Source organism: Salmo trutta, chromosome 31, assembly GCF_901001165.1.
Source record: "Salmo trutta chromosome 31, fSalTru1.1, whole genome shotgun sequence".
Taxonomy (NCBI): Eukaryota; Metazoa; Chordata; class Actinopteri; order Salmoniformes; family Salmonidae; genus Salmo; species Salmo trutta.
The window spans coordinates 35,157,869-35,177,111 of NC_042987.1; the positions used below are offsets into that span (position 1 = coordinate 35,157,869).

Here is a 19,243-nt window from a genome sequence, read left to right on the forward strand (position 1 = left end):
AGCTAGTGGGACTTTGATTTATAAAAGGCTGAGCTAGCTAGTGGGACTTTGATTTATAAAAGGCTGAGCTAGCTAGTGGGACTTTGATTTATAAAAGGCTGAGCTAGCTAGTGGGACTTTGATTTATAAAAGGCTGAGCTAGCTAGTGGGACTTTGATTTATAAAAGGCTGAGCTAGCTAGTGGGACTTTGGGGAAATGTTGTTGTAAAAGGGGTTATAAAAATGAATTTGACAGACAGACAGACAGACAGGCAGACAAACAGACAGACTGCCAGTCTGACTTCTAAAGCAACGTCATGTGAATAAGCTGTACTCTTACAGTTCAGAAATATCTAGGTACTGTATCTCTTATTGCTACTGTAAGGGTGAGCATTCCATTCCACTGAGGTAAACCAACTCTGACCGCAACCTTGACTTCACCCTGTTGTTGTTGTTTATTTTCTGTTTCCGGGAACGTTCCCCTAACATTATCAACCTTCAAAAGACATTCTGCGGAGGGGAGCTGACATCATTCCGTTCTGCGGAGGGGAGCTGACATCATTCCGTTCTGCGGAGGGGAGCTGACATCATTCCGTTCTGCGGAGGGGAGCTGACATCATTCCGTTCTGCGGAGGGGAGCTGACATCATTCCGTTCTGCGGAGGGGAGCTGACATCATTCCGTTCTGCGGAGGGGAACTGACATCATTCCGTTCTGCGGAGGGGAGCTGACATCATTCCGTTCTGCGGAGGGGAGCTGACATCATTCCGTTCTGCGGAGGGGAGCTGACATCATTCCGTTCTGCGGAGGGGAGCTGACATCATTCCGTTCTGCGGAGGGGAGCTGACATCATTCCGTTCTGCGGAGGGGAACTGACATCATTCCGTTCTGCGGAGGGGAGCTGACATCATTCCGTTCTGCGGAGGGGAGCTGACATCATTCCCACTATTGATGTGGAAACCAAGAACTTAATGCCCATAAGAGTACGGCTGCGAGAACGGAAGTGTGTGTGTGTCAGAGTTTCCGTTAGGAAAATGTGGCGCCGGACAACGAGACCGAGAAGATTTAAATTTACCGGACCCATATGCATTGGGTACATAAACCCATTAGAGCGTCCACCCACGGTGCTCAGAACGACAGAAATCACTTTTAGATTGTGGTGATGCGTCTGAACAGAACATGCAACTCATGTAATGAAGCAGCCAGTAAACCGTCATTTTCAAACATTTGCCAAAATGCAATTCACGGCATAACACCATTCTAAACAGAGCACCTGGTAAAACACCATTCTAAACAGATCACCTGAGAAAACACCATTCTAAACAGATCACCTGGTAAAACACCATTCTAAACAGATCACCTGGTAAAACACCATTCTAAACAGATCACCTGAGAAAACACCATTCTAAACAGATCACCTGAGAAAACACCATTCTAAACAGATCACCTGGTAAAACACCATTCTAAACAGATCACCTGAGAAAACACCATTCTAAACAGATCACCTGAGAAAACACCATTCTAAACAGATCAACCTGAGAAAACACCATTCTAAACAGATCACCTGAGAAAACACCATTCTAAACAGATCACCTGAGAAAACACCATTCTAAACAGATCACCTGGTAAAACACCATTCTAAACAGAGCACCTGAGAAAACACCATTCTAAACAGATCACCTGAGAAAACACCATTCTAAACAGATCACCTGAGAAAACACCATTCTAAACAGATCACCTGGTAAAACACCATTCTAAACAGATCACCTGAGAAAACACCATTCTAAACAGATCACCTGAGAAAACACCATTCTAAACAGATCACCTGAGAAAACACCATTCTAAACAGAGCACCTGGTAAAACACCATTCTAAACAGAGCACCTGAGAAAACACCATTCTAAACAGATCACCTGAGAAAACACCATTCTAAACACATCACCTGAGAAAACACCATTCTAAACAGATCACCTGAGAAAACACCATTCTAAACAGATCACCTGAGAAAACACCATTCTGAACAGATCACCTGGTAAAACACCATTCTAAACAGATCACCTGGTAAAACACCATTCTAAACAGAGCACCTGAGAAAACACCATTCTAAACAGATCACCTGAGAAAACACCATTCTAAACAGATCACCTGAGAAAACACCATTCTAAACAGATCACCTGGTAAAACACCATTCTAAACAGATCACCTGAGAAAACACCATTCTAAACAGATCACCTGAGAAAACACCATTCTAAACAGATCACCTGAGAAAACACCATTCTAAACAGAGCACCTGGTAAAACACCATTCTAAACAGAGCACCTGAGAAAACACCATTCTAAACAGATCACCTGAGAAAACACCATTCTAAACACATCACCTGAGAAAACACCATTCTAAACAGATCACCTGAGAAAACACCATTCTAAACAGATCACCTGAGAAAACACCATTCTGAACAGATCACCTGGTAAAACACCATTCTAAACAGATCACCTGGTAAAACACCATTCTAAACAGATCACCTGAGAAAACACCATTCTAAACAGAGCACCTGGTAAAACACCATTCTAAACAGAGCACCTGAGAAAACACCATTCTAAACAGAGCACCTGAGAAAACACCATTCTAAACAGAGCACCTGGTAAAACACCATTCTAAACAGATCACCTGAGAAAACACCATTCTAAACAGATCACCTGAGAAAACACCATTCTAAACAGATCACCTGAGAAAACACCATTCTAAACAGATCACCTGGTAAAACCCCATTCTAAACAGATCACCTGAGAAAACACCATTCTAAACAGATCACCTGAGAAAACACCATTCTAAACAGATCACCTGAGAAAACACCATTCTAAACAGATCACCTGAGAAAACACCATTCTAAACAGAGCACCTGGTAAAACACCATTCTAAACAGATCACCTGAGAAAACACAATTCTAAACAGAGCACCTGGAAAACACCATTCTAAACAGATCACCTGAGAAAACACCATTCTAAACAGAGCACCTGCAAAACACCATTCTAAACAGATCACCTGAGAAAACACCATTCTAAACAGAGCACCTGAGAAAACACCATTCTAAACAGATCACCTGAGAAAACACCATTCTAAACAGAGCACCTGAGAAAACACCATTCTAAACAGATCACCTGAGAAAACACCATTCTAAACAGAGCACCTGAGAAAACACCATTCTAAACTGAGCACATGAGAAAACACCATTCTAAACAGAGCACCTGAGAAAACACCATTCTAAACAGAGCACCTGGAAAACACCATTCTAAACAGATCACCTGAGAAAACACCATTCTAAACAGATCACCTGGTAAAACACCATTCTAAACAGATCACCTGGTAAAACACCATTCTAAACAGATCACCTAAGAAAACACCATTCTAAACAGCTCACCAGGTAAAACACCATTCTAAACAGATCACCTGGTAAAACACCATTCTAAACAGCTCACCTGGTAAAACACCATTCTAAACAGATCACCTGGAAAACACCATTCTAAACAGATCACCTGAGAAAACACCATTCTAAACAGCTCACCTGGTAAAACAGCATTCTAAACAGCTCACCTGGTAAAACACCATTCTAAACAGATCACCTGAGAAAACACCATTCTAAACAGAGCACCTGGTTAAACACCATTCTAAACAGAGCACCTGGTAAAACACCATTCTAAACAGAGCACCTGGTAAAACACCATTCTAAACAGAGCACCTGGTAAAACACCATTCTAAACAGAGCACCTGGTAAAACACCATTCTAAACAGAGCACCTGAGAAAACACCATTCTAAACAGAGCACCTGAGAAAACACCATTCTAAACAGATTACCTGGTAAAACACCATTCTAAACAGATCACCTGAGAAAACACCATTCTAAACAGATCACCTGAGAAAACACCATTCTAAACAGATCACCTGAGAAAACACCATTCTAAACAGATCACCTGGTAAAACACCATTCTAAACAGATCACCTGAGAAAACACCATTCTAAACAGATCACCTGAGAAAACACCATTCTAAACAGATCACCTGAGAAAACACCATTCTAAACAGATCACCTGAGAAAACACCATTCTAAACAGAGCACCTGGTAAAACACCATTCTAAACAGATCACCTGAGAAAACACCATTCTAAACAGAGCACCTGCAAAACACCATTCTAAACAGATCACCTGAGAAAACACCATTCTAAACAGAGCACCTGAGAAAACACCATTCTAAACAGAGCACATGAGAAAACACCATTCTAAACAGAGCACCTGAGAAAACACCATTCTAAACAGAGCACCTGAGAAAACACCATTCTAAACAGAGCACCTGGAAAACACCATTCTAAACAGATCACCTGAGAAAACACCATTCTAAACAGATCACCTGGTAAAACACCATTCTAAACAGATCACCTGGTAAAACACCATTCTAAACAGATCACCTAAGAAAACACCATTCTAAACAGCTCACCTGGTAAAACACCATTCTAAACAGATCACCTGGTAAAACACCATTCTAAACAGCTCACCTGGTAAAACACCATTCTAAACAGATCACCTGGAAAACACCATTCTAAACAGATCACCTGAGAAAACACCATTCTAAACAGCTCACCTGGTAAAACAGCATTCTAAACAGCTCACCTGGTAAAACACCATTCTAAACAGATCACCTGAGAAAACACCATTCTAAACAGAGCACCTGGTTAAACACCATTCTAAACAGAGCACCTGGTAAAACACCATTCTAAACAGAGCACCTGGTAAAACACCATTCTAAACAGCTCACCTGGTAAAACACCATTCTAAACAGCTCACCTGGTAAAACACCATTCTAAACAGATCACCTGGAAAACACCATTCTAAACAGATCACCTGGTAAAACACCATTCTAAACAGCTCACCTGGTAAAACACCATTCTAAACAGCTCACCTGGTAAAACACCATTCTAAACAGATCACCTGAGAAAACACCATTCTAAACAGAGCACCTGGTTAAACACCATTCTAAACAGAGCACCTGGTAAAACACCATTCTAAACAGAGCACCTGGTTAAACACCATTCTAAACAGCTCACCTGGTAAAACACCATTCTAAACAGATCACCTGGTAAAACACCATTCTAAACAGAGCACCTGGTAAAACACCATTCTAAACAGAGCACCTGGTAAAACACCATTCTAAACAGAGCACCTGGTAAAACACCATTCTAAACAGAGCACCTGGTAAAACACCATTCTAAACAGAGCACCTGGTAAAACACCATTCTAAACAGAGCACCTGGTAAAACACCATTCTAAACAGAGCACCTGGTAAAACACCATTCTAAACAGAGCACCTGATAGCAGTTTCATATGTGACAGAGATGAAAATGGGGAATTTAAAGATGCAACAACTAGAGTGGGTTGCTAATATGACTAGGATTGTGCCTTTGGCTTCTGGACAACGGAAGATAGTTACTAATAAGTCATGCTTTCTGGTGAAGTATGTTGAAGTATTTGATTTATTTCTATATAGACAGGAGTAATTTTGGCAAATGTATTTCCATGTACTTCCCTATTGTACCCAACACTGTGGCCGTTTCTCTCCTATTCTATTGGTTTTCATATCTTCTTTTTAAAACAAATAGGTGTGGATTGTTTCAAATCACCTTACCATGAAATGTTTACTTACAAGCCCTTAACCAACAAGCAGTTTTCAGAAAATAGATTTAAGAAAATATTTACTAAATAAAGTAAATAATAACACAAAAAAACACACAATAAAATAAGAAAACACCGCTCGGTACCGGTACCGAGCCAATGTGTGGGGGTACAGGTTAGTTCAGGTAATTTGTACATGTAGTTGGGGGTAACGTTTGTTTTATTTATTTATAGGGAACAATGCACATTAATCAACATCAATATTACAATAATGCAACATCCATGTAAATGTGCCGGGGGTTAGCCAAAAGCTCATTTGCACCCGTAGTCCCAGGACAGCTAAGGACCATTACACAGTCACAATACACACACTCACTAAAACAATACAACATACAAATACATTACATCCAATAATATATAATTCTAACAACAACAACACTATCATCAACTGTCATCTTACATATGAACCACAGATAATCAGTGCAGCTTCTCAAGTCCATGGGCATTGTATTCCAGTATACTGTAGCTCTGACAGAGAAGGCCGATTGGCTGATTATACTGTGTCGAAAAGGGACAACGCAATCCCCTCTAGTTACTGCCCTTGTTATCCTGGAGGTGCTTTCCTTGAGCATGATATGCCGGCATAGGGGTGGAGGGGCAAGACCATGCAGGATCTTAAAGACAAGGCTTGCATCTACATACTGCTTAGAGCTATCCAGACTAAATAAATGATGTTTGTAAATGATATGACAATGGTGGTAACTGTTTGGTTTGTTATCAAAAATCTGAAGTGTTTGTTTGTAGAGTGATTCAATTGGTTTCAGAATAGTAGGTCCTGCTTGTGACCAGCATGTGAGGCAATATCTCCAATGTGAGAAGATCATAGCATGCATATACAGTTTGGCGTTCTCCAGAGGAAGGAAAGGTCTTATAAACCTGAAGTTGGATAATCCAAACTTAACTGTGTTAACCACCTTCTTCACATGTTTCTTAAATGTCAAGTTGGAGTCCAAAATGACACCAAGATACCTGAAGATAGACACTACTTTCAGATTTTCCCCATTAACAAGAACAGCTCATTGGGAAAAATCTATGGATTTCTTAGAGAAGTACATACAAACAGTTTTGTTGATATTTAAATGCAGGCAAGAATGAATCATCCATTTAGAAACATGTACCATAGCTTCAGTTAACTTTAACAACCAATTGTTTATTTTTTGAATGTACATACAGAACTGTATCGTCTGCACACATCTGCATGTTAACTTGTAGATCATTTATATAGCTGGTACACAGAAGGGGGGCTAATATTGACCCTGTGGGACCCCAATGTTATAGTAAAGAGAGACAGACTGAGTGTCCCCCAAACGAACCCTTTGACTTCTCTTTGTCAGATAGGAATATATCCAACTAATGACTTCAGTGGACACATTAAGGGAGGATAGTTTGGATAGGAGGACCTCATGATTCACAGTATCAAAGGCCTTTTTAAGATACAAAAAGACTGCGCTGACTTCACCACCTATGTCCAGTTTAGATTTAATGCACTCCAGAAGATAGCAATTGGCTATTTCGGTAGAAGGGTTAGTTCTGTATCCAAATTGCATTTGATGTGTGGAGTTGCCCTGAATGAGGTGATCAGTCAGATGATCAGCCACCCATCTTTCAGCTACTTTTGATAGCACTGAAAGAATGCTCTTAGGTCGTTAATTTTCCACCAGTGTTGGGTCACCAGATTTTAAAACAGGTATCACTGCAGCAGACTTCCAAACATTGGGGAAGAACCCATATTTGACGGACAGATTAACTATATGTACAATAGGGGCAATCAGAGAATATTTGTGTGTCTTCAGGAATACAGTGTCTAGACCAAAATACATTGTTTGTTCTAGAGCTCCTGAAGAAGCTAATATTACTGTCCACTGCTGGCCCTGAGATTTCAGGAATTCTGAATATTGGTTTATTATTATCTATGGGAGTGAGAACTGTGCTCTTGGTTGAAAATCTTTGAGCCAGTTCCATGACAGAGTCAACAAAAAAATTGTTAAAGGTGGTGATATGAAATTGGAGTCTTGAATTAGAATCCAATTAACCTTTAATTCAGGATGTTTTTTGGCCTTTTCAGCTCATCTCCCCGTTAGTTTTTTGAGATTTTCCCAAATCACTTTGCCATTTCCTTTCGCTTCATTGATTACTCTAAGAAAGAACTCTGCTTTTGCTTTTTTTTTTATATTCCTAACCACCTTATTTCTCAGTGCTGTAAATATACATCTGTCATCATTCTTACCAGACTTTAGTGCTTTTTTCCCAAGGAAAAATCCCGTTCTCTTATCTGCCTCCAGAGGTCCTCGTTGAGACATGGTAGAGAGGTTTTCCGTCTTGGCTTACATTGAAATTTCCTAGTAAAAGAGGTATCCACTTCGTCAATAGCTGACAGAAATGTTATGTATCTAGACTCTGGGTCATCATTGCTTAACAGATCAGACTAGTCCATTTGACTTATAGCTGCGTCGTAGTTACTCTGCTCACTTTTCTGGATGTTTTTATCGCACATTAATATGGTTCTTAAATCTCTTTTTAGTGATCTTTCTAACCACCAATGTAACATTCTGGTCAGATATGCCAGTTAGTAAGTTACTGGACTTAATTATTCAATCAGGTCTATTAGTAAACACCAGATCAATTTGAGTCTGGGATGACTGTGTTACTCTGGTTGGACCTTGTATTATTTGAGTCAGGTTAAAATAATCTGTGATCTCTGAGTTTTTTTCTGCAAGTTTTGTTTTCCCAGTTTATATTGAAATCGCCCATGAAGATAATCTCCTTCTTATGGTCACATTCTTTAAGCATGGCATTTAGATGGTCATAAAATGAGATATCAGATGTTGGTATAATCTAATAATAGCGAGAGACATATGAGGGGAGAGGAACACATTCAGCCCCATACATTCAATGTCATTGGCATGTTTCCATATGATACGTTTGCATTTAAAGTTATCTTTCATGTATATAAGCAATCCACCCCCTCTGCCCTCTTCCCTGTCCCTCCTGAATATGGAATATCCAAGGACATTAAAGGCAGAAATAGGAGAAGATTTCTTCACCCATGTCTCAGAGAAACAGAAAAAAATTGAGATTACAGTCGTTCAATAAATGTTCTACCTGTTCACTCTTAGAAATAATGCTACAAATATTAAGATGCCCTCCCAATATTCCTCTAGGCTTAGAACCAGGGTCCCAGAGCATTTTAGCCTGATTAACAGTTTAAAAAAGTTTCATGGTACAATGTTTTCTAATACCTGGGTTAAGGGAACTGAGTTTCTGTCTCGAAGGTGGGTTTTGTTTGGGACATGTATCAAGAGTTGGCATTAAAATGTAATGATCAGCAGATTGCTCATTCTCTTGAAAAGCCATGTTAGCAACATAAGTTATGCTCACATACACAGAAAGTCCTTCTCTGAACCAGATCATTTTGGTTACTCAAATATAGATTATTTCAATCCTTCATCAATGATTTCGGTCTGGATGGCTAATTAGGGGGACTTTCCTCCACTTCTCCCAGAATTACATTCTCAATATCATTTTTTTCTGCAGGTGACCTACTGTAACTCCAGACTCTGATGGGGAGCTTGGTACCCTGGGCCGCTTGGGTGTATGTTGATTCCGGATTGTTTGAACGAAGGCCATCATTGATGTTTGGCTGCCTTCTTTTGTATTCCCCAGAGAGTTGCACCGCCTTCCGGATCTCTTATTAACCTCAAGGTTTTCCATTGGGTTATGATTGTCACTGGTCTCAGTAACCATTTTCCCAGCTTCATTTTTTAGAATTTTTCCTCTTATTCTTCTTTTCCTTGGAATGAAAGGTCACTGTTGCAGACTCACCAGGTACCAACTCCGATGTTTCGTTCACTCCGTCTTTGTCCTTGGGAGCCAAGGAATTATTATCTTCTACCTCAGTCTCACGTTCAGTCATTTCAGCTGAGATATGTGATACGTCTGCCCTACTCATGGGGACAGGATTGTTGTCCTGCACATAGCGTGAAAAAGTTTCCTCCATGCACCTTATGTTGTCCAGTGTAGTAGGACTGTACTCTACCATCTCCTGACCCCCTCTAGTGTGGGCTTGTGTCAGCCAGTCCTGTCTACACGCAGGACCTTGTCTATCATAAAATACTTTGATCCAGTGAGGGGCCCATCTTTACAGACCGTGTTATAGGAATATATAGGAATGATGGGTGCTGCTTCAACATGTAGGAATGATGGGTGCTGCTTCAACAAAACAATCTCCATTGGAGCAGTTTGTGAGTTGACCCTTGTATCTTATCATGCACCTCATCACTCTCCCCATCACCTTACATCCAGCTTTAGCCAGGAACTCAGTCACAACACTATCATCTGCTGATTCAGGTAGTTCTTTAATTGTAACATGAATGTAGTTCTGGTCAGCCACGCGCGACTTCAAACTGAACGGATTATTGTCTTTGAACACAACATGTTTTCCTCTAACTGTTATTCCTCTGATCAGAAGCTTTTCCCTTGCTTCCTTACTGAGAATATCTATCTATCTATCTATCTATCTATCTATCTATCTATCTATCTATACATATCTATCTATCTATCTATCTATCTATCTATCTATCTATCTATCTATCTATCTATCTATCTATCTATCTATCTATCTATCTATCTATCTATCTATACATATATACATATATACATATCTATATCTATCTATCTATCTATCTATCTATCTATCTATCTATCTATCTATCTATCTATCTATCTATCTACATATATATATACACACACACACACACACTAGAGTACTCTCTGTTCTGGCCTCAAGTGGTTTGGATGAATTTCCTGTATGAGACTGTGGTAGAGCTCCTCCTCCTTAATGGGGTTGGCTATGGCCTCCTCCTTTGTCAGGATTTCTCTCTCCATGATACAAATAGGTAAAACAGTCTCCTTTGGGGCATTTCCACCCACAACCTTGCTCCAGGTCTCATTTTCCATTTTCCTTGACATCAGTTTTTGCATCGCTGGAAATAGCCACAACTACAGCAGGCATTTTCATTGTAGTGTTAATGATTAAAGTAATTTGTTTAACATTGAAATATATCAACAAAACTATTCAGCATTATACCTGTGAGGATAATTCTTACTTAAGAATGGATCAATGGTTGATCCTCAAATAGATATTTGCTCAGTGTTCTCCAGCTATTGAAGCTTCCCAGCCGGACCGAATACCCAAACAAAAGGAGATGTCAAAACACAACAAAACATAATATGGATATATCATTCCTGACCTTACAGGCCATCGGTCGATAAATCCAAAAACGAATCAAACAAGCAAACAAGCCATCTGGTGACTATGAATTGATAATAAACAGAGAGGAACAACAGTGTCAAAACAAATGGGGGGGGGGGGGGGTCAATGCTAATAGTCGGGTGGTCATTTGATTCATTGTTCAGCAGTCTTATGGCTTGCGGGTAAAAGCTGTTAAGGATCCTTTTGGACCTAGACCTGACGCTCCGGTACCGCTTGCCGTGTGGTAGCAGAGAGAACAGTCTTTGACTTGGGTGACTGGAGTCTTGGGTGACCGCCTAGTATAGAGGTCCTGGATGACAGGAAGCTTGGCCCCAGTGATGTATTGGGCAGTACACACTACCCTCTGTAGCGCCTTGAATGGGCTTATAAAAGCACATGTTTTACTCCAGCAACAACCAGCTGAGGAGCTGCAGGCGAAATCCCGTCTCTGTATGCTGCGTGTTGTGTCGGATAAATAAGGTTACAGGTTAACTTATTTCCACTAAATTATGCAAATTAACATATAGACCGTTAGGCATGATGGTCAAATGTATTTACATCGACTGGTATTTCCATCAATGGATAAAAAGCTTTATTTTGCAATGCAATTTTTTGGGGCCGGCAACAGTAATTTATCGCCCCCCCCAAAAAAATCCTGCAAAAAAAAGAAAAAAGCAGGCTAATGGAAATGGAAACCCTGGTGCGTGTGTGTACGTGTGTTAGTGTACGTTTGCTGCAATACACTAAATAAAACTGTAATAAAAGTGGACTGGGTTTTACGGAAGGCTAACAAATGTTTTCTTCTCACAAAATGGACAATAAATTATGTATTATTAAACCACCATCCTGCAGTAGCTGTCTAACATTTGTATCAGCTTTCAATAAGAACATATTTTTCCTTTTAGCTACTACAATGCATTAGGAATTTTCACATATTAACTTTTAATAGTAGAGCTCTACTGTAGATGCTATTGTGACAACTGCAGATGCAAAAAGGATTTCCATTTTCTTTTTACTGAAATTGTAAAAAGCTCCTTTCAAATTTACCAGCAGTTTTAGGAGTGGATAGTTGGGAGTGGAGAGTAGGGAGTGGAGAGTAGGGAGTGGAGAGTACAGAGAGTATGGAGCGGAGACTACGGAGTGGAGAGTACAGAGAGTACGGAGCGGAGAGTACGGAGTGGAGAGTACAGAGAGTACGGAGCAGAGAGGAGAGAGCGAAGAGTAGGGAGCGGAGAGTAGGGAGTGGAGAGTAGGGAGCGGAGAGTAGGGAGCGGAGAGTAGGGAGCGGAGAGTACAGAGAGTACAGAGCGGAGAGGAGAGAGCGAAGAGTAGGGAGCGGAGAGTACGGAGTGGAGAGTACGGAGAGTACAGAGCGGAGAGGAGAGAGCGAAGAGTAGGGAGCGGAGAATAGGGAGCGGAGAGTAGGGAGCGGAGAGTACAGAGAGTACGGAGCGGAGAGTACGGAGTGGAGAGTACAGAGAGAGTACGGAGCGGAGAGGAGAGAGCGAAGAGTAGGGAGCGGAGAGTACGGAGAGTACGGAGCCGAGAGTACAGAGAGTACGGAGGGGAGAGTAGGGAGCAGAGAGTACAGAGAGAGTACGGAGCGGAAAGTAGGGAGTGGAGAGTAGGGAGCTGAGAGTAGGGAGCATACGGAGCGGAGACTAAGGAGCGGAGAATAGGGAGCGGAGAGTAGGGAGCGGAGAGTAGGGAGCGGAGAGTAGGGAGCGGAGAATAGGGAGCGGAGAGTAGGGAGCAGAGAGTAGGAAGCAGAGAGTATGGAGTGCAGAGTAGGGAGCGGAGAGTAGGGAGCGGAGAGTAGGGAGCGGAGAGTACGGAGCGGAGAGTAGGGAGCGGAGAATAGGGAGCGGAGAATAGGGAGTGGAGAGTAGGGAGCAGAGAGTAGGAAGCAGAGAGTATGGAGTGCAGAGTAGGGAGCGGAGAGTAGGGAGCGGAGAGTAGGGAGCGGAGAGTACGGAGCGGAGAGTACGGAGCGGAGACGAAGGAGCAGAGAGTAGGGAGCGGAGACTAAGGAGCGGAGAGTAGGGAGCGCAGAGTACGGAGTGGAGAGAACGGAGCGGAGACTAAGGAGCGGAGACAAAGGAGCAGAGAGTAGGGAGCGGAGACTAAGGAGCGGAGAGTAGGGAGCGAAGAGTACAGTGCGGAGAGTAGGGAGCAGAGAGTAGGGAGCGGAGAGTAAAGAGCGGAGAGTAGGGAGAGTAGGGAGCGGAGAGTAGGGAGCGGAGACTAAGGAGCGCAGAGTAGGGAGCGGAGACTAAGGAGCGGAGAGTAGGGAGCGGAGAGTACGGAGTGGAGAGTACGGAGCGGAGACTAAGGAGCAGAGAGTAGGGAGCGGAGACTAAGGAGCGGAGAGTAGGGAGCGGAGACTAAGGAGCAGAGAGTAGGGAGCGGAGACTAAGGAGCGGAGAGTAGGGAGCGGAGAGTACGGAGTGGAGAGAACGGAGCGGAGACTAAGGAGCGGAGACAAAGGAGCAGAGAGTAGGGAGCGGAGACTAAGGAGCGGAGAGTAGGGAGCGAAGAGTACAGTGCGGAGAGTAGGGAGCAGAGAGTAGGGAGCGGAGAGTAAAGAGCGGAGAGTAGGGAGAGTAGGGAGCGGAGAGTACGGAGCGGAGAGTATGGAGCGGAGAGTACGGAGCTTAGAGTAGGGAGCAGAGAGTAAAGAGCGGAGCGTGCGGAGCGTAAGGAGCGGAGAGTACCGAGCGTACGGAGGGGAGAGGAGAGTACGGAGGGGAGAGGAGAGTACGGAGCGGTGAGGAGAGTACCGAGGTGAGAGTACGGAGCTGGGAGCTTAGGAGCGGAGCGTTAGGAGCGGAGTGTTAGGAGCCTCTTTAGGAATTTGAACAGTGGACTAAAACAATGTCATTACCACAGTGGATTGACCATGCAGAGCCTTTAAGGCAGCAGGGTAAATACCACAGTGACTAAACTGCCAGTGAAATGAAACTGACACACACTTACATGCTGGCTAGACCGGGCAAACACGTGCGTCCGCGTGCGACATCGCGAGCATGTTGATTTTGTACATTCACACTAGATGCGATCCAGACACGCAGGTTAAAATATCAAAATGAAAAATTCATGGACATTTAGCTAGCTAGCTTGCTGTTGCTAGCTAATTTGTCCTATTTAGCTAGCTTACAGTTGCTAGCTAATTTGTACTATTTAGCTAGCTTGCTGTTGCTAGCTAATTTGTCCTGGGATATAAACATTGGTTGTTATTTTACCTGAAATGCACAAGGTCCTTTTTTTCTGGATCTTGTGTTCTCTATTCCGACATTTAATCCAAAGATAAAAAGGGGAAACTAATAGTTTCTAATAATCTCTCAGCCACTGGACTGGAGTGTGGACCTCAGTTCATCTTTCAATCACCCACGTGGGTATATGCTCCTATAAACCAATGAGGAGATGGGAAAGGCAGGACTTGCAGTGCGTCAAAAATAGAACCAAGTCCTACTTTAGCACCTGCCTACGCAGACGCTCGTTGCCACGCGCAAGTGATTTAGATGAAATTATTGAATAAATTGTATGTGTACATTTATTTTACAATGTTCAAACTCCTTCAAGACCATTGGAAAAGCATTTCAGGTGAAGCTGGTTGAGAGTGTGCCAAGAGTGTGCAAAGCTGTCATCAAGGCAAAGGGTGGCTACTTTGAAGAATCTAAAATCTAAAATCTATTTTGATTTGTTTAACACTTTTTTTGGTTACTACATGATTCCATATGTGTTCTTTCATAGTTTTGATGTCTTCACTATTATTCTACAATGTAGAAAATAGTAAAACAATTTAGAAAAACCTTTGAATGAGTAGGTGTGTCCAAACTTTTGGCTGTTAGTGTACGCTTGCGTGCACACACACACACACACACACACACACACACACACACACACACACACACACACACACACTTCCCTCTGGCCCACCCCTACCCAGCCTCCAGCCTGTCTGTGTGTGCCATGTGACTAGGGCCAGCAGTAAAATGTTGTTATGGGTGTGTGCCAGTGTGTCAAAGCTGTGCCTGCACATCCATATGTGCCAGTGTTGTGGTCCTGCCTGCAGTGTGTGTGTGGCACTAAGAACAACAGAGATCTGGCCAGAGCTCAGCTCCTCTCCTGTTTCCTCCCAGAGGGGAACACAGCACAGCAGACACACATTAGTTTATTTTTGTATTTTAGCAGACACTCTTATCCAGAGCGACTTACAGGAGGAATGAGGACAAATCCCCAGATTCTACATGATATAATATGCAACTAAACTGAGCTGAACACAGTTCTCCCCTAAAACCATGAGGAAGACGGACATGATCTCTCATTAAAACATTCCAAACTGCTGAATAGTGTCAGTATCGATCAGTCTGTCCACGCGTTATTAACCTTCCTCACCTCATTATCTAACACAAGATATAGATCAGTAAAAACAGCAAACAGCATTACACACACACACACACACACACACACACACACACACACACACACACACACACACACACACACACACACACACACACACACACACACACACACACACACACACACAGCAGTAGGAGGTTAAACACAGACATTAAGCTCTGCATAATACTCCAATACCCAGCTAATGATAGCTCCGTCATTTGGTGTTACACCATTAAACCTTGACACTCGTACCCGTATACGGCTTGAAAATGACATATTTGGGCACTAATAAACTCCTATAATAAACCCCTATAATAAACTCCTATAATAAACCCCAATAATAAACTGCTATAATAAACCCCTATAATAAACTCCTATAATAAACTCCTATAATAAACCCCTATAATAAACTCCTATAATAAACCCCTATAATAAACTCCTATAATAAAATCATGTAATAAAATCATATAATAAACCCCTATAATAAACTCCTATAATAAACCCCAATAATAAACTGCTATAATAAACTCCTATAATAAACTCCTATAATAAACTCCTATAATAAACTCCTATAATAAACCCCTATAATAAACTCCTATAATAAAATCATATAATAAAATCATATAATAAACCCCTATAATAAACCCCTATAATAAACTCCTATAATAAAATCCTATAATAAATGTCTATATTGGAATGTAGTGGCTGTCCAGTAACTGTATGGGTTTTGACTGACAGACAATCTGAACTTGAGCACCGCACGCCACAAGATGTTGCTACCCCATCCCTCCCGCTAACTGGACAACTTTTGCCATTTATTTGTTGTCTGAGTGAAGGAAATGCGGTAAATTAAGAGGAAACTATGTATTTTGAAAGATAAATACCGCTTTGATGTCATACAGGCCAAAACGTCTGTTTGTGCACATCACATTTCCATACCATAAAACTCATTTCATACACAGTGTCAACGTTTATGATCGCTATGTTAGATGTACAATTCCAAGATGACATGGTGTCATACCCTGGGTTGTTCTGAACACAATGAGCTTATGTTAGTCTATTACTGTAGCGTTACATCGGTAAAACCACTGGGGAAGCAGAGACAGAAAATAATTAAAGCCTTATTACAACCTATGTGTTGTGATAACTGCGTTGTTTGCTCTATAACCTGTTGGTTCATATGCCTTGACACCGTGATATATATGACACCGTGATATATTTGACACCGTAATATATATGACACCGTAATATATATGACACCGTAATATATATGACACCGTGATATATATGACACCGTGATATATTTGACACCGTGATATATTTGACACCGTGATATATTTGACACCGTGATATATTTGACACCGTGATATATATGACACCGTGATATATATGACACCGTGATATATATGACACCGTGATATATATGACACCGTGATATATATGACACCGTGATATATGACTCCGTGATATATGACACCGTGATATATATGACACCGAAATATATATGACACCGTGATATATTTGACACCGTGATATATATGACACCGTGATATATATGACACCGTGATATATATGACACCGTGATATATTTGACACCGTGATATATATGACACCGTGATATATATGACACCGTGATATATATGACACCGTGATATATTTGACACCGTGATATATTTGACACCGTGATATATATGACACCGTGATATATATGACACCGTGATATATATGACACCGTGATATATTTCACACCGTGATATATTTCACACCGTGATATATATGACACCGTGATATATATGACACCGTGATATATATGACACCGTGATATATTTCACACCGTGATATATTTGACACCGTGATATATATGACACCGTGATATATATGACACCGTGATATATTTGACACCGTGATATATATGACACCGTGATCAATATGACACCGTGATATATATGACACCGTGATATATATGACACCGTGATATATTTGACACCGTGATATATATGACACCGTGATATATATGACACCGTGATATATATATGACACCGTGATATATTTGACACCGTGATATATATGACACCGTGATATATATGACACCGTGATATATATGACACCGTGATATATTTGACACCGTGATATATTTGACACCGTGATATGTTTGACACCGTGATATATTTGACACCGTGATATATATGCCACCGTGATATATATGACACCGTGATATATTTGACACTGTGATATATTTGACACCGTGATATATTTGACACCGTGATATATATGCCACCGTGATATATATGACACCGTGATATATTTGACACCGTGATATATTTGACACCGTGATATATATGACACCGTGATATATTTGACACCGTGATATATATGACACCGTGATATATATGACACCGTGATATATATGACACCGTGATATATATGACACCGTGATATATTTGACACCGTGATATATATGACACCGTGATATATATGACACCGTGATATATATGCCTAACGCTGAGACAATAAGAAGACACAGTTTAGCTGCCACCACTATTCCAGCACCATTTCAACTACAACATTATAAAAATCACCTCTGTTTAGTCTAATACAGTGATAACTAAAAGATACCAAAAACGATTTAGTCCAATCAATGTAAACTCAATATGATGTGGCTGTCCTTGGTTCTGATTTCTGTGTGTGTGTGTGTGTGTGTGTGTGTGTGTGTGTGTGTGTGTGGTGTGTGTGTGTGTGTGTGTGTGTGTGTGTGTGTGTGTGTGTGTGTGTGTGTGTGTGTGTGTGTGTGGTCTAAGGCACAGCAGCTGGCCATGACTGGGAGACCCATGAGGCAACGCACAATTGTCCCAGCATTATCCAGGTTAGGGGACGGTCTGGCCGGCCAGGATGTCCTTGTCCCATCGCACTCTAGTGACTCCTGTGGCGGGCTTAAGCATTGTGTCAAGAAGCAGTGAGGCTTGGCAGGGTTGTGTTTCACTCTCAACCTGCGCCTCTCCCGAGTCCATACAGGGAAAAAAACACTTCAGGCCACTCTTGAACATTGAAAGCTAGATAGAAACTATGTAGAAATTATAATGGACCTACAGTATATATTTATATACATTATAATGGACCTATATATTTATATACATTATAATGGACCTACAGGATATATTTATATACATTATAATGGACCTATATATTTATATACATTATAATGGACCTATATATTTATATACATTATAATGGACCTATATATTTATATACATTATAATGGACCTATATATTTATATACATTATAATGGACCGATATATTTATATAAATGATAAAATCAACCTATATATTTTAAAATAACGACGAGCCAAACAGTTTGCCCACCCCTGCTCCACAGGGTGATAAGGACAGTCAAGCAGGGAACAAAGTACTATACGGTAATAAAATGTTTTTAAAAAAGCGTGTTTTGATATGTGATCAGGAGGACAGGCCAGTCCAGGGTAATGAAAGCTCTGTATGTCTAACCCCATTAATGACTGTCTTCCTTCTGTGGTTTCTGTCTCAACAGGGTAATGAACATTCACGTCGGAAACGTTCAAATATCATATTTGAAAGATATAAAGAAAATGTATCTGGATATTTAATCAAGAGGACGTGTTAACTTATGTAGTTTTTAGACAACACTTGAAACTATTCATGTTACATAAATAATTATTGTGCACCTCTCTCTCTCTCTCTCTCTCTCTCTCTCAGCTCATTTAAAGCGTGCCCACAGATACCTAGCTCATCCCTTCACTCACAAGATGTTCCCCTTAGAGCAGCAGAGACCGGCAAAACCACACACACACCTCGAACACGGCCAGTGCGTAGGGGTGTCCCAGTCTCTCTGAGGAGGACAGGTGTGTCCTGCG

At 41.3% G+C, this 19,243-nt stretch overlaps 1 protein-coding gene across 4 annotated transcripts in view; it reads right to left on the reverse strand.

Moving 5' to 3' along the window:
* The window catches only part of LOC115170102 (low-density lipoprotein receptor-related protein 8), a 172,875-nt gene that overhangs the window by 12,832 nt on the left and 140,800 nt on the right, over window positions 1-19,243 (reverse strand). For all 4 annotated transcript variants that reach the window (XM_029726392.1, XM_029726394.1, XM_029726393.1 and 1 more), the window contains one exon: window positions 19,181-19,243. This exon is cut by the window's right edge and continues 77 nt beyond it. In XM_029726392.1, the coding sequence (XP_029582252.1) occupies window positions 19,181-19,243 (63 nt within the window). The remainder of the gene's footprint in view (window positions 1-19,180) is intronic.